The sequence below is a fragment of the Cicer arietinum genome, chromosome 7 (genome assembly GCF_000331145.2).
Source record: "Cicer arietinum cultivar CDC Frontier isolate Library 1 chromosome 7, Cicar.CDCFrontier_v2.0, whole genome shotgun sequence".
NCBI lineage: Eukaryota > Viridiplantae > Streptophyta > Magnoliopsida > Fabales > Fabaceae > Cicer > Cicer arietinum.
In genome coordinates, this window is record NC_021166.2 from 8,589,297 (window position 1) to 8,615,115 (window position 25,819).

Genomic DNA, 25,819 nt, shown 5'->3' on the forward strand with positions numbered 1-25,819 from the left:
ATAAAACCATATTTCATTCAACATTATTTTATTTTATTTTATTACAACAGATTATCTTTTTATCTTGTTTTTCTTATATAGATCTTTTATTATTATAAAACTTTACAACTTCAATTTTTTTTACATAAATCATTTATCTTTATATATATATATTTACAACTTAAATCCAGACACATTATTTTTTAGAAAAAATCATAAAAATAGTTTAAATAGTAAACTTTTATAAAGATAAATGGCCGGTGAAAAAAAACAAAAGATCTTATTAAATATTTTGAATATAATTTTCTTAAAATGTATACTAGTTATGGAGTATTTTCGGTGATTATAAAAGTTTTACTTTTGACTATGTGATTTTTTTTTTTTTTTGTGTTTTATTATTGTGTAGATTATTCATAAGAGATTGAAGTTGACATTTGATAATGATTTTAGAGCTATTGATATTGAGTTTAATTTTAAAGTTGTTGAACATTTTAGTATTGAAAAGAATCAATACTTGTTTGGAGATAAACATAAATGAATAGTATTTAGACCCACTATCACAAATAAATAAGCATAAATAATAAAATAATAAAATATATGCATTTTTGAAATAATTAAATAATATATATTTTTGTATGAGTGTGATCAAATACTATTTATTTACATCCGTGTCTATGTACGTATTTGTTTCTTGAAAAACGCAATATTAGACATCTCATTGGTTATTGGTTGGGAAGACTCTTCATATTTTAAATTTAGATGCATTCTTACTTCATGTCTCATATCTTTTGTGAAGTAAACCAATCGATAATTTTATTAATGTGATTTATGATTTTTTTTCTAATGCCAGTGTATCTCTCTTTTTTAAAAATTTGTAATTTTTTCTTTGTTTCTATCTATGTATAAAAAAATATATTTACTAAATGATTGAAACAAGAAAGTTAATAATAATATTACGTTGGATCATAATTGATATTACTTTTTAAGTTAGTTAAAAAATGAATCTATCTTCTCCATATATTAAAATAATTTAAAAATAAAATGATAATTAATAGAAATAAAAACTAAAAAAAATCTTGTAAAAATAAAGATGTCAATTTTTTCTTGTATGCGAAATTTTAAATAATTTAGAATCACAAAATACTGAAATAGAGATGAAGATAAGTCCTAAACATTTATGGAAATTTTCCAAATGACCATACACTAAACAACGTGACAACTAAAAAGTTAAAAATCTATTAGATGACAAATGAAATTGACTTGATTTATTTAACTTGAATTTAATATACGTGCTATATCCTATCAATTTAAAAAACCTTGTTACAATAATGATTTTAAAAAAGTTTGATCACATAATCACGTGGTGTCATCTACCTATTTACACGAGACAAAGCAAGTAAAGAAAATTACAGAAGACAGTAATTAAATACTCTGTTCCTTAATATAAACCCAAGAGAGTTCATATTTTCTGAGAAAGAAAAAATAGTTGATATTTTCTCCCTTTTGAATTTAGAATTGGGTCTCCCTTTGGTTCCTTCTTCTGAGTGATCATGGGTATGCCCTGTCGTTGTTCCCATACTTCCCACATCACTGAAATCATCATCACTAGCTTCTTTCGCCATAAGTCTTAGATCTTATAATAATCTTCATCCATTCATTCAGCTTATAGCTATGGCATCTTATTAAAAACAGAAACTAATTCATTCATTTTTAGCTTTGTGAAATATATATTTATATATATATATATATGGCGGGTGGAAGTGTTTTTACAAATGGTTCGAATATGAATATTTTGCTTCAGAATCAACAAACTCCTCGTGGATACACTTCTCAACCTCTTGATTCTCTTTTCCTTTCTTCTTCTGCTCCTTTCTTTGGTTTGTTCTCTCTTAATCTTATTTATTCGTATATATTGAGTTTTAAAAAAGTGATTTGAATAATTACTAGTGGATGAAATTAATTTGTTTAGGTTCAAGATCTATGTTGAGTTTTGAAGATGTTGATGGAGGGAAAAGGTGCAATAGATCATTCTTGAACGGATTCGATATGGACGAAAATGGAGATGATGGAATGGACGAATACTTTCATCAATCAGAGAAGAAACGACGTCTGTCTATAGATCAAGTTCAATTTCTTGAGAAAAGCTTTGAGGTAGAGAACAAGCTTGAACCAGAGAGAAAAACTAAGTTAGCAAAAGACCTTGGTTTGCAGCCACGACAAGTTGCTATTTGGTTTCAAAATCGCCGTGCAAGGTGGAAGACTAAACAGCTTGAGAAGGATTATGAATCTCTTCATCATAGCTACCAGTCTCTTCAGACTGATTATGATAATCTCCTCAAAGAGAAAGATAGGTTAAAGGCTGAGGTAAATTAAATTAACTCCACTTCCACTATCTTCATTTCAATCTTTCATTCCATCTTGATTTCAAGTTTTGACTAATTTTTAAATATAGGTGGCAAGGCTAACAGAAAAGGTCGCAAGAGAGAAACAAGAGGGGAAATTAGATGAATCTGAAAGTGAAAAAAATGGATTGAAGGAATCAGTAATGAAAAAGAGTATGGTTGATTCAGTTTCTGAGGGTGAAGGATCCAAAGTGTCAATTGTTGAAGCTTGTAATAATAATAATAATAATAATAACAAAATAGAAGATATTAGTTCAGCAAGAAGTGACATTTTGGATTGTGAAAGCCCGCGTTATACGGATGGAGTGTTAGTTAGAAATGATGCATTTGAACCCGAATATCAATCGGACATATCACAAGATGAAGAAGAAAACTTGTTGCCTCCTTACATCTTTACAAAACTTGAAGATGTTAATTACTCCAACCCACCTCATACTTCATCTACTTATCAGTTTCAAGAGGAAGAAGATCATCATGCTCTTTGGCCATGGTCTTACTAGATCAATCCATCTTTTTTCCTTCTCATATCAATATTAATAGTATATATATCTTTTAATCTTTAGTGAGTACTTGTGTGTGAGTAATAATGACTAAAAAAGTCAGAGCAATGGCAAGTTGCCAACATTTCGCTTCATATTTTGAATGGTTGTGGATCTTTTAGGACAGCAATGGTGGTATTTTTCCCCCATTTTGTTACATTGTATATTATGAAGTTTTCGGTCTAAGTAATTGAAAGAATGAGATATGTTTCAGAATATTGTATTTTATTTCAATTACCAAAGAAGTTACAAAATGAGGTGTCAAATATAAGGTAAGAGTTAGTCTTCCACAATATATTGAATCTTGACGGAATAAAATGTTTATATTTAATGTTTAATCAGTCTATCAAATATCATTACTTCAAAGTTCAAATAGAAAACTAAAAGAAGGAAAAAAAAATGTGAAAGATAATAGTGTGAGACAATCTAATGGAAATAACACTAAAAGGTTGTCTAAGATTGAAAAGATAATTTACTTAATAAAAAGTCTTTATATATGATATGCAACAATCTAAAATGCTATATATGTCACTATTTTTTAAATTATTATTAATTAAATCTTATCTAAAATAAATAATGTACCAAAAAGTTAAGATTAAATAGATTAATTTTATTATCAAAACAAAATCAATTATAATAACTTAAAAAGTTTTAACATTCAAGTCTGTAAAATAAAATTTATATAAAACTATAATAGTTTTACTAAAATATTATTATGAACTCAAAAAGAAAAACCTCATCTTAAAATTGTGTGTTAGACTTCAATATATATGTTGGATCGGCCCTCGTAATAACATGACTGCAAGATCAATTAATTACTGTGAGGCATAGTACGTAGTTAATTCAACCATTTCTAAATATTCAGTTAAGTCCTTAAAAAGTTAAAATTCTAGGAGCTTATCAGTCTGGTTAATTTATCACGTTAGCAATATTGCAAAATATACGTAAGAATTGTAAAATATTAATAAGGTTTATTGTTCTGTCTATGTCAATTATCAAATAGATTTCTGAAAATACTCACTTAATTTCAAATGTATTTTTTATATTGCCACAAACAAAAAGACAAACTTAACTAATCTTCAGCAATTTTAAATATCAATTTAGAATATTGATATTATAAAAGATTTATAGTTGATACAAATATTTTCTCTAAATTAAACTCTCTAACTATACTACTACACTTGTGTCAGGGTCCCTATTGTTATTGGTATTTAAGAAGGCTTGTGTGAAGAAGTTGACTTGCTTGTTAATTAGTTGTTCTATTTTCCTATAGTTGACAACATTTAAGCCTTGGGATATAGGGGATGTTAGTGTCACTTTCATTATCAATTGGTCCAAACTGGAATTTCAGTTGGATCGTTGGATGAGAATCATGGACTTGAGTTCTTTTTGTTGGTAATACGTACTACTATATATAGTACTTTAATATGATATGTGATTATTATTTTCCATACTAACCTTGTGGATAATATACAGAGTTATTGATGAATCCGTGCAATCAAAACATTAGGACATGACAATTCAATTATGGATGATTCTAATTTTTTTTTAAAAATATATCATTAATATCCTTAATTTTATACATTGAATTCTTTAAATTTTATATTTGCACCTTATGTCTGAAATAAATAGTTAAATAATAAATTTTTCATTATTTAATTTATGACGGTAGTTGCAGTCTATCAGACGTATCACTCACTATTAAATGTTAGAATCTTAAATTTTGATATTAAGATTTTATAATTTTAATAATTTAATTTTTAAATTTAAATCGAACCTTTAAAACTATTAAGACGTCCTTGAATATAAATAAGATAGATTATTAAAACTAATGAATTTTTTTCGTTGTAATAAAAAATTGTGGTTTGTGGTTGAGAGTGCAATAATCTAAGGTAGATATGGGACTCATCTAGCAACATTTAAAGTTAATATTCACTTGAGACATTTGTTAAAAAATTAAAATATAAAAAATTTATATTAAAAGTAATAGTTTTTGAGATTAATGAGTGTGTGTACTAGCAATTATTATTACAATTATTTATGGTGTAGTTATCATCTCAAGCAGTTAAAAGAAATACAATGACATATTAAAATTAGTGTGTTGTTGACTGTTAGTGTGAAATTGGTTTAGACCATCGGTATATAATCTATTTTATTATAATTTTTATTTTTAATTTTTAAAATGAATATACAATTTTTAAGATAATATTTATACATTTAGTTAATTACTATGGAGATTAATTTTGATACTTCATAAGTGATTTTTTTTTAATATTATTGATAAATCACAATCAACTTTTAGTAGTAAATATAGTTAAGATTAAACATTTTCAAAAATCTTACCAATATGATCAACACACTTTTAAAAATTAAATTCATTCAATATATATCATTAAAAAGAACAAGTAAATGAACACAAGAGATGAATAAGTTTCATTTTAAAACGATTATTTTAAAAAAATTCAAATATAAATCATTAATATTCTATTCTTTCAAAGTTAGAGGACTAAATCAAACAAACTCTCTAAAAAATAACTTTTTTAAAATCGTCTTTAATATTTTTTTCATTTTATTTTAAACATTTTCTTTAAGTCATAAATATTCTTAAAACAAATTAATTATATTAATCTTAATAATAAAATGAATTTATTTATTCGAATATTTTTATTATTAATTATATGTAATAAAAAAATAATTTAAGATAGAAAAAATATAAATAAAATATTTAAAATATGATGGAGTTGCGTGGGGTAAGGAGTACTCTTTACTTGTAAAAAACCGGAAAGTTCGAGTCTTAAAATGCCACGTGTCCCGTCCCCTCGTAACTCAAAGGGGCTTACACTATTTCCCGCGCATTTCTTACCAACCAACCTTACCATGTCAACCCAATTTGGAAGGGATTCACCAGATTGGCATCACGTGTACGCATGAGATTAAACCACGTGGCGCATTGTATATTATTAACACATTTTTTCCCTTGTATTATCTATCTTTTTTGTTTTGAGTCAAACAAAAAAATGAAATATGATGAAGGAAGCAACCAAGAAGTATTGAGGGCAACCTCACAAATGTCCTCCAATCAAATATCTCAAAGTGGAATCTACACATCATGACTGGGCCCCAATCGACGTTGACCTATCACAACGTGGCTTTTAATGGGGATCATCACATGTATTGTTGTTTGTTTGAATACTACACATAAAATATATGAATGAAAATGATTGCCCATTATATTCTACTATTCATTCACACATCACCTTATATATTTTGATACATAGTAGATTTTGTTTAAGGTAACATAACTATCCATGTGTCTACTTTTTCTTTCATACAAATCTTATTCATATTTGTATTTTGGTACATTATGATTTTTTTTTCTTCCTATTATAATATATTTTTAATATGGAAAGATAAAGTCATAAAGTATAAGTTATATATATGATACCAAGCATTATTCTGACCTTAATACAAAATTCTTTTAGTTTCATTTTATCGCTCACTAGTATTGAAGAAGACTCCTACTATGGCAATATATATATTAAAAAAAAGTATTTAACATTGCTTGTGGTCTTAATCTAAGTTGGCAATTGGCCATTTCGTCCATTCATGTCGAAGTGGATTTTTTTAGTAGTGGTTCAGCTTTTCATCCACACTGGGTACACTAACGGAAATATTTGTGGCACAATCGCACGATTTTAATCGAAAATCAAGATCAAACATATTAAATATATTTCGAAGGTAGAATTCAATTTTTTTAAAACAACTTTTTATTTTAAAATTTTTGTTCAATATTGATCCAACAACTAATATTGTAAAACCGCACTCAATCCAAATTCCATTTACTGTTACATACATCCCTTTAATTATTCATGTGTCACTCTAAATGCTTTGATTGGATGATTCTTGTTTTCCTTCAGGAAGCTTACATCAATTCATTTATTTAATTGCATTCAATTAGCTGATCTATTATTTAATGGTATAAAATGTATTTATTTTCTTTAGATAGTCGGTGCATGAATGACTTTATGTTCGACATATGATACTGTGGCCACTGTAGGCAAACCCAATAAATAAAGCCAATTTATGTGAATTGTGTTTCAACTTTTAGGAGACTATGCCGCGAATGGTATCGCTTGATATTAGTGGCTCCCGTGGTTGCTTTAGCTTTTATTAGGATTCAACTACGGTTTTTATTTGCTTCGAAATTCGTGGATATTTTTCACAGAGATTGCCAGAATGAATTTGCAATTAGCTGATCGTACCAAGTATGGGATGGGATCAACATATAGCTACAAAATTAAAGTTAGTAAAAATACGTAAAATAATTATTTTTTCTCTTATTTATAAATAAAAGTTTTACAAAAATATTTGTATATTTAATTTAAAATTTAAATCAAATACATTAATTTTCTTTGATTAATTGGAGATAATAATGATACTCGTATCTTTACAAACGATACCTTGTTAAGTAACTTATTTAAAAAACACAACATATTATAAAGGCAAAATAAACTGTCATTTGTTCTAATTTTAGCCTTTTTTTTTTCTTTTTGAATTGATCATCTATTTAATTTTAAATAATAATTTATATTTTTATATGCCATCAATATTTTTTTTTACACAAACACAGAAAATTCATCATTATCTTTAAATAAAACTGAAAAAATTAACTATCATCTTCAACAAAATCATATTTTAATCAAATTCATAATTCAAATATTCAAATAAATTTGTAGTTCTATCTCCAACAACAATATCATCAAATATAAAGCTCACATTTGATGTTGGTGAATGATAGAAAGAAAAAGAAAATATCCTCTAGGTGATTTGGAGATCAAATCTTAAAGTGTAAATTATTTATTTGATAAATTTGATGTTGTTATTGTTGTTAATTAGAAGTGAAGATATGAGTTTATTTGATTATTTAAGTTATGGATTTGATAAATATATAAATTTTCTTGATATTAATAAGAAATATTTTGGATTTTTGTTAAAGATTATGATGAATTTTCTAAATTTCTGTAAAAAATAATAATAATATTATTAATATTTTAAAACATTAAAAGATAGAATCGTGAATTTAAAAATTAAAATTAAATATAAAATTAAATAAAAAATAAACAATTAAATTATTATTTGAAATTAAATTAAATGATGAGTTATTTTTCCAATTTTCTCTAAAAGAAAGGTTTTCCAAATTCCCAACACAAAAAATCAAGTTAATCCCATAATGGCAATGCCACGATAATAATTGAAGTGAAAAGCGTGTCAATAATTGTAGTGTCAATTTTTTTAAAACGGGCAACGTGCCAATTAATATTGATCCTAGTTGAAGAAATACAAGTCAAATAATATTAATCATCTAGTTGGGGGAAAGGAGATTCAAGCACTCCTTGATAAAACCTCCTGAAGAATGATTGTATTGTCAATAGTATTGCCTGTATTTTATTTCTAGAAGTTACTTTTCACACACTCTTCTACTTCAGTTCAAAAACATACATTTAAAAAAGTCACTAATTCTTGTATTTTCGAAAATGGAGGTCTTTTTAGCACTAAAGGCGAAGTAAACACAATACCCTTAATTTTTCATTGCGATTTGTCATTACTTCACTCCATAGTGTTTCGGCCATTTTGATACTTTGCTTCACAAATTAGACTTTATCCCATATTTACCATAGGAGGAAGAGGAACCATTGATAAGCAATGTTTACAAGTATTATTGTCAAATAATTTTCAGACAAGATACAATACACACAATGAACCCATTCCAATACAATGTTGCAATTAGCAAGCTGCAAATTTGAACCATCCACATAATGTACATTGGAGCCTTGATTCTAGTAGAACTCACTCACTACTTACAGTTCTTAATTCTGAGCTAAGAATGTACTTCTGGGACCTTCAATAAATCAAATTGGATTTTGGAAGATATAGCAGAAGCATATGATCACTGGCTACCACCGAAGCGATGTAGCAATCAATCACGGTTGTGCAAAGCAGGGTTAGAATTTGAAATTTTGCTTCATGTATAGAACCACCTCTTGCTGAAACAAATTTATAAAGAGATGATACGGTTTTTATGATGAATGTTAATTGTTAGTATGTTATGCTACTAGTCAGTGTTTGAGCCCTAGACCTTTTTCTCAATTTTTTTGAGTATCTGAGCTCAACCACTTGAACTAATGTGTTTACTGGATCATTCTTTTATTGATAGTAAAAATATACTAATGAATAAATAGATTGCTTACAATCAAACAGAGTAGAATGCATCCAGTTGCGCCGGGATACAAAGCATACCAGAAACTCAAGTGTTGCAATTTAACACCATCAATGAAAAGCAATGGCATGCTTACGGCTGTACTACAGAAAAATTTGTTGGCTTAATAATGGTGGAGCTAGATACTTCACAAATAAGTAACAAAATTGAAGCAAAAATACCTACCTGGAGGATGAACAGTGTCAGTGTAAATCATGTAAGCAACAGAAGCTGCAAGACTAGAACTCTTGGCTAGCAATCCAGGTCCAAATATTGTAAACGCCAAAACACCAATTGCTGCACAACCTATTTGGGCCATCAACATATTGTACTTCTGCATAATCACAATTAAGAAAAGCAATTATGGAGGTATTTAAGAAACTCAAACTCAATTTAGACACTGCATCAATGATATTTATCACACTAAGGCCTAAAAAGAGATAGTAGTAGTAGTACCCTGGCAGAAGGGGCTGAGGGAGAGGCAAAGAGGAGAACAGAAACTGCTCCTAATGGTGCCAATGTGATCGACAGTCCTTTTGGTGCCAATAACTGATCCAGCTTTCCCAATATGGCCATTGCTGCAAATGCCCCTGATCATTTAAATTAAAAACACACAAAAATAAGGACAAGCATTTAACGTCATCAGATTTTCATATTAACAAGTGCTCTTCAAAACTAATTACTAAGGAAATAATAAACATAATATTTACCAACAATTCTTCAAGAGCATAACAAATATGTCCTATTTTGGTTTTATTATCAAAGAACGTATTTCTTTTTGTTCACTATCCAAACTAAGTTAATGTATTAACTCGTGAATTAATTAGAGCGGCTACATCTATAACTTAATAGTTGCTAATGACGAAATATATTTAATTTAATGTATGTATTTTTTTATTTTACTTTTGTTTCTCAAAATTTAGGATGAAGGGACCGTATCTTAGTTCAAAAGTAATGAAGACTTTAAAGTTTATTAAACAATTACGAAGAAATTTATATTTGTCTTATTCAAATAAAAAAATGTGTATTTTTATACAATTGTTGTATATAGTAGTAATTAAATTCATCTATGATTAGTGCTAAAAACTTATCATCATAATTTCAAAGCACTAAGTTCAAATTTCGTATGAGACAATTGTAAAATGACATTAGTATCACATTATTAATAATAATTTTTCATTTTTGAATATATGTTTTTTGAAAAAAAGTAGTAATTAAATTCTTCTTTGAAATATATACCCAAAATATTCATCTTTGAAATGAATAAAACTAATTAAATACTAGCATATTAAAGACTAAATTGCATTTTTGGTCCTTTAAGTTATTTTTAATTTTCACTTTGATCGCTTAAGTTTTATTCAATTTAGTTTAGTCTTTTAAGTATAAACATTAAACACTTTAGTCCTCAAATTATTTTTATTCTTAATTTACAAAAAATTAAATACTCTAAATCCTTAAGTTACAAATATGATACACTTTTTCATTTCTAACAGTGTCTAATATTTTAACATAATTGACCAAAATGTCTATTTTTGATAAATTAAGGGACTAAAATATTTAATATTATAACTTAACAGACTAAAACAAAATGAAATAAATAAAATTTATGTGTGAAATCTAAAAATAATGAAAAAGAGCAAAAGTGTAAGTTAAACTATATTAATTGTTGTTTGAAGACTAATAGCTTGTGTAAAAAAATGAATAGTATAATTAGGAAAATAATTTGAAAAAATGGCGTGATTGAAGAAAAGAATAATAATAAACAGAAAAGGAAGCTGACCTGCAGAGGGCCAAAGAATGTCGCTGAAGGAATGAGTGGAAGATGCTTTGGGAGGTTTCCAATTCTCCCATATGGAGGGTGAAGCGACGTCGCTTGATGCCTTAATCACATGTCTTCTTCCTTTTCTAAAACCCAAATAATCAAAAACTAATCCCTTCTTCTTCCCTGTGGTGATGAAGCTTCTATTCAAAGAAATTGATAATAATTTGGTACCCAAAACACTTCCAGATGACATTTGGAGCATTTTTATTTTATCACACAAGAAATCCCTGACATTTAACAATACAATACTACTACATGTGACATAACATGGTCGTTCTTAAAGAAACTGGAAAAGGCACCACACACAAATTAGCCTTTCAAAACGCCCAAAGGTCACCCTTACCAAACTTTTTCTATTTCCTTAACTTCATTACAATTATTACCACCTTCATTAAATTTCAACTTTAAAACTGAGTCAAATGTTTATGGATTCGATCTAAAAATATAAATTTTGATTTAAATATATTTTGTTTATATTTAAGACAAGAGAAAATAAACAATAAAATAAATAAAATAGAATGGAATGAAAGAAAAGAAAACAATGGGTACAATGACTAGTACTAGTGGGAGTACCTCCACCTCTTGTTAATTTGTGGTCTTGACTTGATCCAATCTTTCTACTTGGGCTTTTCTCTACTCATCACTGCAAGTCCTTGTTTCGTAAACTTCTTTTTCTTCAAAACCAAAATATTTGTTTAATAAAACACAGGGTCGAGTTCTAAGGCTAAAAAATTGCTCTAAACTTTGATAACCATTAATATCACCGCTTTTATATAGAACTTCATGCCTCTCCAAGTCTAAGATAGTGATTTAATATTCGACAAAAATAAAATAAATATAAGGGTACATGAATTGCCTTGTGTGTGGTGTACATAAACTAAGTTAACATAATTTTGCCTGTAAATTGTGAAATTACAAGGGTACATGAATTTTGTTGACATGTGTGGTGTACATAAACTAAGTTCATAGAAAATGAAGATTTTACTAATTAGCATTTGTATGCATAAGTTTACCTATCTTGTAAACTTTTCTTAACATACATGTGATCTCAATTCACATACAACTCTCCCGACAACACAAACACACCATAAATAACCACTGTTTTTCATACCTATGCAATGGAATGGTAGAAAAACACCTTGTGTATGTTACTTCAATTTTTTATCAACTTCATATTAGGTGGGAGATGGGGTGAAAGAGTGATGAAGAGAAAGAATCAAAAATCATTTTATTAGTATTTTGGAGTGTAACTCGAGAAAAATGGGGTGTAACTAGCAGAAATATTAATTTTGAGCTCTAAAAATTCCCTTGTTTTTCACTAATTTACTAATGCTCCACAAAATTGTTTATATTTTAATCTACAAAAACACCAACACACATACGCCAGATACATCACCGAAACATAGACACCGATAATAATTGAATATAATCAATGTGTCGGTAAAATGTTGATGCCCAACTTTCACGTGTTGGTGAAATTTGGGTTGTAACCAATAACATAAACTGAGGGTTCAGAAAATGTAAAGGAATTTGAATCACAAAATGATGATATTTCCTTCCATAGCAAGAAGCCAAGAATGGAGATCATTCCAAATACAAAAACCACTGCCATGTCCACACTGTCCCTTTTTGTTTTGGCCACAAGAGACAGCAGCAAAAGGGGACAAGGAGATAAATGACAAATCTATTCACAAGTTGTTGTTACACATTAGGTACAAAACTTTTCTACAAACCCAATAGTGACAATAACCTCTTGAGACATCAGGCATTATCACTTCAGTGATCTGAATGGGATTCATAAAACTCACTTGGACAAGGGGACATAACCTCTTGCTCAAGCAACTGCAATACTTGGTTCATTGATGGACGATCATCGGCATTTGAATCCGTGCATCTTGCTGCTAGCTCCAAAATTATTTCAAGAGTTTCAGCATCTGCATCAGTGCATCTTCTGTCAACCACATCTTCCAATCGGTTTTCTTTCAATAATGTGTTCATCTGAAAAAAATAATTGCCAAAACTTAAGTACACTAAGTATTGAAGTTTTCACATATTCATAAGGATATGTTTTGAATAAGTTAAAAGCTTACCCAACCAACAACATTTAAACCTCTCTTTACAAAGGAAGGATCCGTAGGCCTCTTTCCAGTTACAAGTTCAAGTAATAAAACTCCAAAGCTATATACATCTGACTTCTCAGTGGCTCTCCCACTTTGTAGATACTCTAGTTAATACATACAAATAATAAACCATAAACCATTCAGTTTGTTTACTGATATATTCAAAATCTACTTCATCGAATTGTGATTTAAGCATCTCTCAGCCAAAACAATGATATTTGTATATTAATTAATAAAATTGTAATTGTAATGCATATAAGTTTTTCAAAGAGACGACATTAGTGCAATTGAAATTTTCAAGAGCTGAAGATGCTTAACTATGTGTTCGTAATTGCAACATTGTTAAGGAATTATGCATAACGAGTTGACATTAATCTTCTCAGTTTACATACCTGGTGCCAAATAGCCAAATGTGCCGGCAACCACTGTAGTAACATGTGCATCTTCATCAACCAAGAGCTTTGCAAGACCAAAATCAGAGATGTGAGGCTCCATGTTTTCATCAAGAAGGATGTTGCTAGATTTTATGTCGCGATGCACAATTTTCGGGCTGCATTCATGGTGCAAGTATGCCAAACCCCGAGCAGAACCAAGGGTTATCTTTAGGCGATCACTCCAATTCAAGGGTTGTCGTTCAGTATTTTCTAAGGAAAAAACAGGAACACTTTCTCATGACTCTAAGACATATCCAGAAAATATTCTATATGTGTATGAGCTATTAGGCTGAATCATAGGTCAACCTACGATTCCAAATAATAGATTATGGTAAAATCCTCTTATGAAAAGTTTCACATTTATTAGAGATCATATCATGCAAGATATCATCTAAGCTGCTTAAGGAAAAATAGTTAAGTGCATATTAATAAAATGAATCATACCATGCAAGAGATCATCTAAGCTGCCTAAGGCCAAATAATCATAGATAAGGAGCCTTGAAGAAGGGAGCCTGCAGTAACCACGTAGGTTTACTAAATTTATGTGCTTGATGCTCCCCAAGATCTCTAGTTCCCTTTCAAACACTTGATCAGATCCTTCACGGCTTCGGTCAATTCGCTTAACAGCAAACGTACCACAATCATTCATCACCATTCGGAAAACAGTACCAAATCCTCCTGACCCTACTATATCCTCTTCATCAAGTGACTCCAGCTTTTCTATAATTTCAGATGATGTGTATGGCATATCACCGTGGAATGTAATAAGTTTAGCGCCTGTTAAAAGATTAGGTCAGCATATATGAATAAGATGATATTCATTTTTTTCTTCTTCGCTGTTAATGGGAGGTTGTCATAATTAAGACATAGCCCTTACTTGCTGATGGATCAACTTGCTTCTTGACTTCTGTGTATTTCTTAGCAGCTCTTTCCTTCTTTGAAAACGATCGAATCCAGAGTAATGACAGAGTTATGACAAGTGCAAGGCCCATAGTTGCCACTGCCCCAATTAACACTCCCTTCACGTAATGCGAAGATCTTTTAGGAGGCACTGCATACATTTAAACATTTATAATATCAAGCAGATGTAAACTAAGCATGGAAACTAGTTAGAGAAAAGGATCATACACTGTAAGTGTAAAATATCTGATTACATTTTATCATTGTGCTATTGTTATATCAATTCCTTAAATATATCAACAAGTATCTATATAATGAAATGTAATTGGATGATAGTGTAAATTTTTTTTACCTTGTCACTGTATATCTATTAAAGTCAATAAGTTATAAATATAGTAAGTCATATAAGATAGTATTTAGAAATCAATTCAAGGAATTGACTTGCCTGCAGCTTCATCACTTTCGGCATGCGGTATCACTACAGGGAAACCAAGTGATGTCCGGCATGGCTTTTCAACTTGTCTTCCACAAAGATCTAAATTGCCGATAAACCTGTTTACATGCAATTAATTCAATGAAGAGAAGTACAAACAGGCAATGAAACCAACTTGTTCCTCAAAAAATGCATAGAACAAACATAAAATAACATGAAAAACAAGAAATCCTATGCATGTTCATCATTTAATCGGAGAAATTTCTAGCAGTCTGCAATACAACAACTATCTCTTAACAGCCAAGAAACTTAAGAAAACCGCAACTCACATTACAAAACATGCACTCTTAGTTGACTCGTGATTTAAAAAATTCGACTACTATAATTCAAGTTTCAGATACATTTTCTCATCATCCTACTATAGCACATAAAAGAATAGACTTGTCGGTTACTATTACAAAAAAAATCTAAGAAAATTTCAAATCCTGCTTGGTCTAATGGCTACAATGCATCAGCCACAAACAGCAAAACTTTATAAGGTAAGAGTACATACGAGTTCTTCTGGAAGGTGCTTAATACTCCGATGTCTGGGATTTCACCAGAAAAGAAATTGGTAGACAGGTTCCTAAGACAAGGAAGTCAGAAGATCAGTATAATCAAAAATAGATGTTTTCAATATCAATATGCCACTGAGCTAAGTAGGCTAAATTGACTTACAAAACTTGCAAATGTGAGAGACGGCCAATAGAGGAAGGTATCGACCCTTTTAACGAATTACTTGATACATCCCTGTATTGAAAGTTTGCATTAAAATCATAAACTCTTCAGCTGAACTCAAATCTCGACAAAGATATGTTCATATCTATTAAGAAAAACTAGAAATCAGTTCATTTCATTACAAAGGGTGAAAGAGGGACTTACAGTATATTTAAAAATGAAAGGTTTCCAATGCCTGATGGTATACCACCTTGAAAATAATTAGCCCTCAAGTACCTTTCAATAGAGTCAAATGAATCATTCATCATGGTATTAGGAAAAAGGAAATATAGTAAGGGAATAATCATCGAAAATTTATAACAAAATAGTTAACTGTTTTCACTTACAAGGCTCTTAGCTCAGTACAATTGGTAATTTCACTAGGAATGATTCCATGCAAGCCATTCTGATGAAGCGCTCTGATTCATTAAACACAGAATAGAATAAGAATGACTAGAGTCTATGCATGTTTGGATTGACAGTGACTTGGGCAAAATCACAGTGGCACCGTGATTATGTTGAAGCTCCAAACTTAGGCAAAATCGCGGTAGCTAACCTTGATTCCGTCAATCCAAACATTGCACTAAAGAAGTAAATGCACCAAAAATAGCAAGAACAAGTTCTACTTACAATCTCTGTAATCTACTGAGTTTACCAATACTGGGAGATATTATGCCTCCAAGTTGCATATATGGTAGATTTCTGAACAACACAATACAAATAAAGTGTCATATTCAGCTCAGAAAATGGCAAAAAAAAAAGTAGTAAAATGAAAAGAATGGTTTTGCTTGCATACATTGAACGAACTCTTTGTTCACCAGGATGACAATTGATACCAGTCCATGCACAAGGAGACTCATCAAACTCTTGCCAGTTACCAAGAACATTCTTAGTATCATTCAAAGTGCTTTTTATCTCCAACAACGTTAAACCTAACAAATTGAACAAACAACACTTCAAATTTGAAACTTTAAACAAATTCCCAAAATGGGTATAAAAATACCAAATGCAATTATTCTAGCAAAATAGATAAAAAAAGGATTATTTTTCAAAGCAGAAAAAAAAAATTAGGGTTCTTAGTTATTACCATCTTGACTGAGAGCAAGAGATGAAGGGTTGAATAGTGTAGTCAAAATCACTAAGAAAGCATAAGCTATAATGGTGATTTTCATTTTGAAGAATCTCAAATGAGTATTTTGAAGTTCTATGGTGGGAATGAAACCACGCTAAGAGAGAGAGAGTATGTTGAAGTGATGATTTTTTAAGTGGTGAGTGTGATGACAATGTAGACCAGAAAAAGGGGTTCCATGATTTGAAGTTTGAGGTTTTTGAACATAAAATAATAATTATAATTTTGAAACATGAAAAAGAAAAGAAAGAGAATGCTTTGGTTATACTCCAATATTTTAGTATATTTTATGAAAAGAGAGTGAAAAAGGACAATTTTTGAAAGTTGGTATGAAAAGTTGTGCAGTGTGAGGAAGCCGTTGTACAATGCAAGATTCAAAGTTGAAGCCTTTTAACACTCCGTTTGTCATGCGTGGAAGTACACGCGCCTATGAATGTTGGATTGCAATGTGTAATAACCAATGGAAAGAGGTGTTGAACGCCACGTTAGCGAGTGGGATTGTACGTATATAGGATCGCGAAGCTGAGCACGTTGTGTATAACATTGCATGTCTGAAAAACTTCAGACAGTTAAAGGAACTATACTTCATACGATTCGGAGGGAATTTTAACTATTTGTAAATTGCATTTACTCTTCTGAGTTTACTTTTAACGACACTACTACTTTTTTAGTTTTGAAAAAATAATCATCGTTATATTTACATTTATACATATTATTTATTATATAATATAATTAAAATTTTATTTTTAATTTATAAAGATACGATTATATATTTAATATTTATAATTTTGAAATGTATGATTATGTTTTTAATAGTACAATATAATATATACTTAGTGTTTTTTTTACAAATATTATATATGCACAATATTTTTAGTAAATATAAAGGAGATGAATGTTTTTTTAACTATTTGTAAATGCAATATCCCCTTAACTATTTGTTTTAGTCTGAACCAATTGATGTGTTGTCTATGATGGACTATTTTTTAAATCGTTACATTTGTTTATCTACTGTATCTTATTATGTATCATTTACGCTAAATCTAACCCGAGCAACTCCAAGAGAAGGTTTCTTCTCTGTTTGTATTGGGACGAACTGCAATTTTTAATTAGAGTAAAAGCAACGAGTTCGTGAGACAAATCAACAATTTTTTATTTAATAAAAAAATTAATTCAACAGACACCTTTGGGTTTTTTGAAGTTCACCATTAAAATAAAAATTGTATGAGAATCTTTAAAATTATATAGCTCAATGGGACCCATTTCAACAATTTAAATGAGTTCATTATTAAATATGCTCTTACTTCCCACATCAACGATTACAAGGCTAAAAATTAGAGAGAGAAAAAAGGTATATCTTTGAGGTTTTGGTGTTTGTAATACTTACAATCAAATATGAAGTATTTTGTTGTCATAAAGATACATAAATGTAGACATGTTTTTTTCTTTTCTAGTTTTGTTTTATTTCTTGTTACTGAAACTCTTTCCAATCTAAGCAATATCAATATATCTACTTTCTTGCAAAACATGGATTCAGTACAAAATTACCAAAATTATGGCACCCCTGAAAATTAAAATTAAATCAAACTTAATAAATTTATAAACTTTATTAAGCATTATTCTTGATTATCCTTTCAAAACAAAAACATTCACCCTTTTGAATGTTCTTCATTGCTTTGTTCATGTTTTTTAAGACCAGAAGCAATAGCGATTTTCAATCATCCCATTAAATAAAAATCCAATTTTTTCATCTCTTCATTCTATATTTAGATCTAGTTTTTATTTTTTTATACAAGATTTAGATCTAGTTGTTGAAAGATTTGATTTGAGAATGTCTTTTGTATTGACATTGAGAATGAAAATGAAGTCAGAATCACTAGATTCATTAAAATGAGAGAAAAGGTGGTGTGGTGGTTGCTTAAAGAGGGAAAAAAATTTATATCGAAAGAAAGAATAAATAGGACATAATATGTTGAAAAATGGAAAAGACCGAAGAGAAAGTGCGGAGCAAGAAGAAAAATAGTTGTACTATCATAAAAATGCATCTAGATCGTACAAATTATTTAATAATATATCAATGGTCCAAGATGAACCTGCATTCTTTTCATTGGTGCAAATTATACGGAGTCTTGTTGGTGTTGGATATTATGGTCGATCATCTTCATCTACAAGTAAACTAGTGTTTAAACATTAATTGAAATTTTAATAGTAATTCAAGATACTTCTTAAAATTTTAGTTTAACCGATATTTGGTTTTTATGGTTGATATATAAAAATACAATTTGTTAAATCTATGTACTAATTATATGATCATTCATTCTCAGTCGCGTAAATACAAGAAGTCGTTTATCTATACTTTATAGTAATATTATTGATTATCTTTATAATTTTAAGTACATGTACTAAACAATTAATAAAATTTATTTTCTTATACTATTATTTATCTTTTTGTATAATATTCTTAATTATTTATTATTTCATTTTATATATTTATTACAAATAATTAAAAATATTATTGATAAATAGAAACATTTTTTATACAAAAGTAACAATTAAAAAGGAACTTAAAAAGTATATGATATTTACAAAAGTAATAATTAAGCATTGAGGATATACTCAAAAGAATCTTCGTAAAAGAAATGCTCAAAAGAAGTATATATTTTATAGAATAATATGTTGACTAATTGTCTTTATTAATTATTTGTGTTGATCATTAATATTGATGTAAAGCGATTCGCCGTGCCCAATTGATTTTATAAGCGTTTTGAGGTCGAGAGTGATAAATTGGTTGACGTCATTCAATAAATCCAATATAAGAAGACTCATTTATACTATTTGGATCTTGTTGGTGAAGGTTTATATCAACTCTAAAACCCATCAATTCAATTTTGTTCTTTCTCTCATATTGTTAAAAATTGTAATAGACTGGTCCATGCTCTAGTTAAACCAGCTCAATTGTATCCTAATCAAATTTGGTTGGAAGAAATTTCTTCTAACTTGAACCATTTTATTCTTGAGGATGTGATCTATATTGTTTCTTCTTAATTGATAAGGTATTTTGTTTTAAAAAAATGTATATGTATTTGTTGAGCTGTGTACTTTAATTATGCATGAAATAAATAAATAAATTCACAACTCAGTTGAAAAACTATCCAAATATCTTTCAAACATAATCATAGAGATTATTAATAAACAAACACTTTCAAACAAAAAAAGACATTAATAAACACAACAACCCAATTAAAATACAACATAATAGTTTTATTAATTAAGGATGTATCATTTAGAGTATTTAGAGTAGACAATTTACTTTAACGAATAAAATAAATAATTTCGATGATTCATTAACGAACTAAATATAAATATTGTAGATACATCTAAATAAATCACGAATCTCTTAAAATAATATTTAATTTTTTTACTTTATAATTTACTCACATAAGAGAGTCTAAAATCATTAAAGACAATGTACAATAATAAATTTAATAATAAAATTGTAAAGTGGGTGAAAATGAACTAAATCTGTATAGGAATCCATTTATTCCACAATATAATGTACAAATACATTTGTTACAACCCAACTTTAATTAGATAAACCATCATTTTTGTTCATGAAAGTTTAGGATATTGTTATTTTGGTCATTGGCTCAGTTATAACTTTAAATTAATCATCGAACGATTAAAATAGTTTTTGAAAATACAGTTTATTACCATAAAATTCTGAAAAATACAAATTAATGTCAAAATAGTTTTAGATCATTATAACATCAGAGACTAAACTGACTGATGTTTTGATAATTCAATAATTAATTTGAATTTTTTGTTGAGTTCGGTACTAAAGTGACAACATTCTATCCTCATATGAACTAAAGTGATAATTTATCCAATTTTAATTGTTATTTTCAAATGTATCTTATAATTAATATTATGTTTACCGCTTTCAAGTTATTGTTCTTTATTATAATAGAATCTATCAATTATTAATTAGGATAATTTACCGTTAACAAAAAAGATAATTTAATAGAATTATTTTTCTCTTTATTTTATTTTTCATCTTTCCTTAATGTATGTCAAATAATCAAATACAACGAGAATATTACATCAATTATTAATCCATTATTCAAAGCTGTAAATAATAGTAAATAATATTGAAGTGTCAATTTAGCTATGATGTTTTTATTATTCGGTGATGTTTATACACCTTTGTTTGTGGAGAGAACTATTGTTATTGTTGTAATGAGTTCGAGTAACCATTTACTCCATTTTAATAAAATTTGCTTATAAGAAAAATATTTCTGACATATTTTTTCTTCACACTCAAAAAACATTAATCACATGTGCAACTAATAATCTTCCTTTGAAATTCTCACTCCTTTGAAAGAATCAACCACATGGCTTACTTCAACAAAAAAAAGGGGTCAACCACACGACACATTAGTGAAAAATTAATTAATTAAAGAAAGAAAATTAAACCCTGTATGCATGTATGTTATATGCATATTTACATACATGATATTATGTTATTTAGAAAAAGAGAGTAACAATATTAGAAAAAGGGTTTGAATATGGAGAATGTTGTGAACACTAATTCTCCTTCTGCACTCGAGTTAGAACAAGAGCGAATACCAACAACAACACCCTCTCCTTCTAATGAAATTTCATCTAGATCAGAAGTAGGAGGATGGAGATCCGTTAAATTTATCATTGGTAAAATATACATGTTTTCTAAAATTAATTACATTAATCCTTCTTACAAACATTATTTTTCATTTTCAACAACTTTATTTAATTATTGCATTGATTCATTAATTATTATTTTTTGAAGGTAACGAGTCATTTGAGAAATTGGCATCCATGAGTTTGATATCAAATCTAACAATGTACCTTCTCACGAATTACAACCTTAGTGGTTTATTCGTAGTTAATGTTGTCCAAATTTGGAACGGATCTTCCAACATTGCATCAATAGTTGGTGCTTTTATTTCCGATACTTATTTGGGCAGGTTCCGGACCCTCCTTTATGGCTCAATTTCTTCACTTTTGGTAATTAATTAAATTAACATCTAGCTTTTTATTTTCATTTTTTTCCTTCATTAATTGGTGTTGATTAAGTAGTTGAGCCCAACTACTTGGATTATGAATCCCTTAGTATTTTATGTAACATTTGAGAATGCACATATAAAAGCAGTTTGGATTGTATTTGACAGGGGATAATGATCATGACACTAACAGCTGGTATACATCAATTGAGACCAATTACATGCAAAGACAAAGATAGACCTCATTGTCAACATCCACAAGATTGGCAGCTAGGTGTTCTATTTGCAAGTCTTGGACTGTTATCCATTGGTGCTGGTGGTATTAGGCCTTGCAACATTGCTTTTGGTGCTGATCAGTTTGACACAACTACAGAAAAGGGAAAGGGACAATTAGAGAGCTTCTTTAATTGGTGGTACTTCACTTTCACTATTGCACTTGTTGTAGCACTCACTGGTGTTGTCTATATTCAAACCAATATCAGTTGGACCTTAGGATTCGCGATACCGACAGTCTGTCTCGCTTTCTCAATAACTATTTTTCTGCTAGGCCGTCACACTTACATTTACAAAAAACCTCAGGGAAGCATCTTTACAGACATGGCAAAGGTGATTGCAGCCGCGTATAGAAAACGTCGGCTTCAGCCTTCTGATAGAAGTTTTTATGAACCTGCTTCTACATTTGAGGACAACATTAGGCTAGTTCAGACAAATAGGTTCAAGTTCTTAGATAAGGCTGCTATAATAGCTGATCCAAGTGAATTGAACAATCAAGGGATTGCAAAAAATGGTTGGAGACTTTGTAGTTTGCAACAAGTGGAACACCTCAAATGCTTGATTGGAATTCTACCAATTTGGGTGACAGGAATTTGTTGTTTCATTGTAATGGATCAACAAAACACATTTGGTGTGCTTCAAGTTATACAGACTGATAGGTCTATTGGACCTCACTTTAAGATTCCACCAGGGTGGATGAATTTGACATCAATGATAGCTCTTTCATTTTGGATTTACATTTATGAGTGTATCTATATTCCTCTAATGAAGAGAATCAACAAAAGGGCTACAAGAATGTCCATGGTGCATAGAATCAGAATAGGGATTATATTATCCATTTTATGCATGTTGGTAGCAGCAATAATTGAGAAGAAGCGTCGCGACTCGGCCTTGAGACAAAGCTCGTTTATTTCGCCTGTGAGCTTCGGTTTACTCTTGCCACAATATGCACTGTCAGGTCTAAATGAAGCATTTGCTGCTGTTGCTATAATGGAATTCTTTACCTTACAATTGCCAGAGTCTATGAGGACTGTTGCTGGTGCAATTTTCTTTCTAAGTTTGTCCATTGCAAACTACTTAGGTTCCTTAATTGTCATGATTGTTCATAAAGCATCAAATACAGCCAAAATACCATGGTTAGGTGGTCCTGATTTAAATCACAATAGACTTGATTACTATTATTATGTAATTGCTACCCTTGGAGCTTTGAATTTTATCTATTTTCATTTCTTTGCTAGCAATTACTTGATATGCAACAAGGGAAATGAGACAGTTGAGGAGCAACAAGGGAATTCAATTGCTGGTTTCAAGGGTGAATCATTTGAACAAGATGATGAAGAGAAGGTATATTAGGCACTAGATGAAGGGAAACTTGATCATACTCTCATATGATGCTAAAGTTTAAAAATTCCATAAACTCTACTTCTTTGGAGCTATGCATTTACTTATTGTTAAATATATATATTTTTTCATTAGAGAAGCTCCATTCTATTCAGTTTTGGTCTTCTTGTATATGGTTAAAAATCTTTTTTGCCTTGAACACTTTATGTGACTGTTAGATGGTAAATATTAGTTTAGAGATTAAATTTGGTTACACTTTGCCTTCATTATATAATTTGGCCAATTTGTATGTTCTTTCTTTCTGAAATTCAATACTCTGCAGATTTTAGTTTATATACTAGGCACTAGCTTATGCATTACACACTTAAAATTTGATACTATTAAAATTTAGTACATTAGTATCAGTTTATATTATTAAGTGGAATTAAAAAATAATATAATAGGCATTTACTCCTATTGTACTTGTACTGTATCGAAGAGCTAATTTCACCTTGTTCAGGTAATTTTAAACCCACAAATTAACCATAATGGGTCTTTTGATTATAGGAAGGAGAATTAATGTGCAAAGTACATTATCCAAACGTGGAAATAAAGATCTTTAGACCCAAAAAAAAAGGGGGAAATAAAGAAAACATGAAACTATACCTTCGTCAAAATTGAAACAAGAAAGTACAAACCAGACCAATGTAGCTAATTGTTCGCAAAAATATTGCAAGAAGTTTACAAACTTTAATATTATGATACCTACCCAAGAACTAGCTTAACTTCTATGATATAAAAAAAATGTTATTTTTGTAACCAATAATTTAGAAATTCTAAATTGTGGTTAAGACGTTTTAAAGAAAAACAGAAGTGTTTTGTATTTCTCTGACGTAATAAATTCTTTTTTTAAATTCAATTATGAAAAATAATATTTTTTTTAGATACTATCAGAAACAACTTTTGAAAAAAAAAACATATAATAAAAAAAAAAGACAAAAAGAAGTTTAACTCAATTTTTATAGATTATTTAAATTTATTTTATCATAATTTAATCAATTAAGTTATATTATATTTGTACCTTTAATCATTTATTTTAATTTTGATAACAATTAATTTAATTAAAAGTTTTTCATCATTTAAAACTTTAATAAATTTTATATTTTGCAACAATATATTTCTAATATTAATCATTTAAAAAATATTCATTAAATTTTATACTTGTTCTATATTTCGTGATTTTAAAGATAACTTTAAAAATAAACTAATAAACATATAATTAATTTATTCAAACCAATTGTTATTTACAACCACTTTTTTTCTTTTGGAAAATGTAATCTTGGTGTCTCTTTCTGTCGACTTCTTTGGTCTCATTTTACACTCTGACGCTACGATCTCTTCTTTTCCAAAGCTTACGATGAGTGAGAGCTTCGATTGAATTTATTTGGGTCTTTTTCGATCGGGTCTGTTTGTCCTTAATTAAAATTCCAGATCGATTTGGTTCAACCAATAGTCTCGGTTATAAAGAGTGATTGACTTTTCTTTTTTAAAAATATAAAAAAGTAATTGACTATTTTTAAGATAGTTTCAACTGTAATTATTATACTATCTCATTTAACAATTTCAGACAGAGTTAATAATATAAATTTTTTTATTAAGTGACACATTTAAATAAATGTTTTTTAAAATATGTATGGACTTTTTAAATAACTTATACTACGGAGGGAGTAATAATTAAATTGAGGGCATGTTCTTTGAAATATGTATATGAAATTTGATTGATGAAAACATGCTTCATACATACATTATGATTAGGAAGATCAATTAGTCGTGTATTATTTTGGGGAATTGACGTGACTATGAAAATTTGGCTTCAGTATAATTTAAATTCTATAAAATTTGTTTACAAAGTAATTATTATCTTTATTTATAAACACATTTTTATGGTATATAATATAAGATTCTTAGTAATTTCATTCACCCTTGAAACTAAATATTTAAATGTGATTTGAGTGATTTAATATAGAAAATTTAATAGTACGAGATTTAATGAATTTTAAATAGATTTTAATATTATATTATAATTGTTATATTGAATTTAAGTATTTTTTTCAAAACTAATTTATAAAGTGAGGCATGTTCTTTTTTACAAACTTATTTGAGATTTATATTTATTCTATGCGAGACTTAAATATAAATATTCATTAACATGTATGGTGTACCGACATCCGCAATTCCTTCCCTTTATAAAGACAACTCATTTCCAACACTCTAGAAAACATACTCATGTGTGATTCACCACTCAAATACTACCTCTCTTTTGGGATCCAATCATAAAAGATTTGAATGATTTTTTTTTTTTATTTAAATAAAAATATTTGGTTTGATAACTAGGAGATATTAACTTTTAAGGTTGA

The 25,819-nt window shown here is 28.9% G+C and overlaps 4 protein-coding genes across 4 annotated transcripts; 2 read left to right on the forward strand and 2 right to left on the reverse strand.

Annotated features, from left to right (window-relative positions):
- The first annotated feature begins 1,430 nt into the window (after window positions 1-1,430).
- Window positions 1,431-3,136, forward strand: LOC101492365 (uncharacterized). Its single transcript, XM_004508719.4, has 3 exons — window positions 1,431-1,856; window positions 1,949-2,343; window positions 2,432-3,136. Exons 1-3 carry the CDS (start codon window positions 1,727-1,729, stop codon window positions 2,879-2,881), a joined length of 975 nt encoding a protein of 324 aa, XP_004508776.1. The 5' UTR covers window positions 1,431-1,726; the 3' UTR covers window positions 2,882-3,136.
- A 5,452-nt stretch (window positions 3,137-8,588) lies between these two features.
- LOC101492695 (uncharacterized) lies at window positions 8,589-11,756 on the reverse strand. The gene is made up of 5 exons (XM_004508720.4): window positions 10,957-11,756; window positions 9,633-9,766; window positions 9,363-9,510; window positions 9,169-9,275; window positions 8,589-8,964 (listed from the first exon to the last, which is right to left on the reverse strand). Exons 1-5 carry the CDS (start codon window positions 11,198-11,200, stop codon window positions 8,923-8,925), a joined length of 675 nt encoding a protein of 224 aa, XP_004508777.1. The 5' UTR covers window positions 11,201-11,756; the 3' UTR covers window positions 8,589-8,922.
- Window positions 11,757-12,390: 634 nt separating this feature from the next.
- Window positions 12,391-16,997, reverse strand: LOC101493032 (LRR receptor-like serine/threonine-protein kinase FEI 1). Its single transcript, XM_004508721.4, has 13 exons — window positions 16,729-16,997; window positions 16,438-16,573; window positions 16,272-16,343; window positions 15,989-16,060; window positions 15,807-15,878; window positions 15,603-15,674; window positions 15,439-15,510; window positions 14,898-15,004; window positions 14,430-14,603; window positions 13,997-14,329; window positions 13,511-13,762; window positions 13,089-13,222; window positions 12,391-12,996 (listed from the first exon to the last, which is right to left on the reverse strand). The coding sequence occupies exons 1-13, from the start codon at window positions 16,811-16,813 to the stop codon at window positions 12,775-12,777; spliced, it is 1,803 nt and encodes a 600-aa protein (XP_004508778.1). The 5' UTR covers window positions 16,814-16,997; the 3' UTR covers window positions 12,391-12,774.
- Window positions 16,998-21,295: 4,298 nt separating this feature from the next.
- On the forward strand, window positions 21,296-23,697 carry LOC101493572 (protein NRT1/ PTR FAMILY 2.8). Its single transcript, XM_004508723.4, has 3 exons — window positions 21,296-21,477; window positions 21,596-21,813; window positions 21,978-23,697. Exons 1-3 carry the CDS (start codon window positions 21,336-21,338, stop codon window positions 23,433-23,435), a joined length of 1,818 nt encoding a protein of 605 aa, XP_004508780.1. The 5' UTR covers window positions 21,296-21,335; the 3' UTR covers window positions 23,436-23,697.
- Window positions 23,698-25,819: the final 2,122 nt, after the last annotated feature.

What these genes read in the sequence shown, in the direction of transcription:
- LOC101492365 (XM_004508719.4), top strand. Translation starts at nt 1,727, where the DNA reads ATGGCGGGTGGAAGTGTTTTTACAAATGGTTCGAATATGAATATTTTG. An exon ending in TTCTTCTGCTCCTTTCTTTG is followed by an intron (nt 1,857 to 1,948) that starts GTTTGTTCTCTC and finishes TAATTTGTTTAG; the next exon opens with GTTCAAGATCTATGTTGAGT. An exon ending in AAGATAGGTTAAAGGCTGAG is followed by an intron (nt 2,344 to 2,431) that starts GTAAATTAAATT and finishes TTTTAAATATAG; the next exon opens with GTGGCAAGGCTAACAGAAAA.
- LOC101493032 (XM_004508721.4), bottom strand. Translation starts at nt 16,813, where the DNA reads ATGAAAATCACCATTATAGCTTATGCTTTCTTAGTGATTTTGACTACA. An exon ending in TCTTGCTCTCAGTCAAGATG is followed by an intron (nt 16,574 to 16,728) that starts GTAATAACTAAG and finishes TCAATTTGTTAG; the next exon opens with GTTTAACGTTGTTGGAGATA. An exon ending in CTTTCATTTTTAAATATACT is followed by an intron (nt 15,675 to 15,806) that starts GTAAGTCCCTCT and finishes CTTTCAATACAG; the next exon opens with GGATGTATCAAGTAATTCGT.
- LOC101492695 (XM_004508720.4), bottom strand. Translation starts at nt 11,200, where the DNA reads ATGCTCCAAATGTCATCTGGAAGTGTTTTGGGTACCAAATTATTATCA. An exon ending in TGACACTGTTCATCCTCCAG is followed by an intron (nt 9,276 to 9,362) that starts GTAGGTATTTTT and finishes TCTGTAGTACAG; the next exon opens with CCGTAAGCATGCCATTGCTT. An exon ending in GCATTCTACTCTGTTTGATT is followed by an intron (nt 8,965 to 9,168) that starts GTAAGCAATCTA and finishes AATTTGTTTCAG; the next exon opens with CAAGAGGTGGTTCTATACAT.
- LOC101493572 (XM_004508723.4), top strand. Translation starts at nt 21,336, where the DNA reads ATGGAGAATGTTGTGAACACTAATTCTCCTTCTGCACTCGAGTTAGAA. An exon ending in ATCCGTTAAATTTATCATTG is followed by an intron (nt 21,478 to 21,595) that starts GTAAAATATACA and finishes TATTTTTTGAAG; the next exon opens with GTAACGAGTCATTTGAGAAA. An exon ending in GCTCAATTTCTTCACTTTTG is followed by an intron (nt 21,814 to 21,977) that starts GTAATTAATTAA and finishes TGTATTTGACAG; the next exon opens with GGGATAATGATCATGACACT.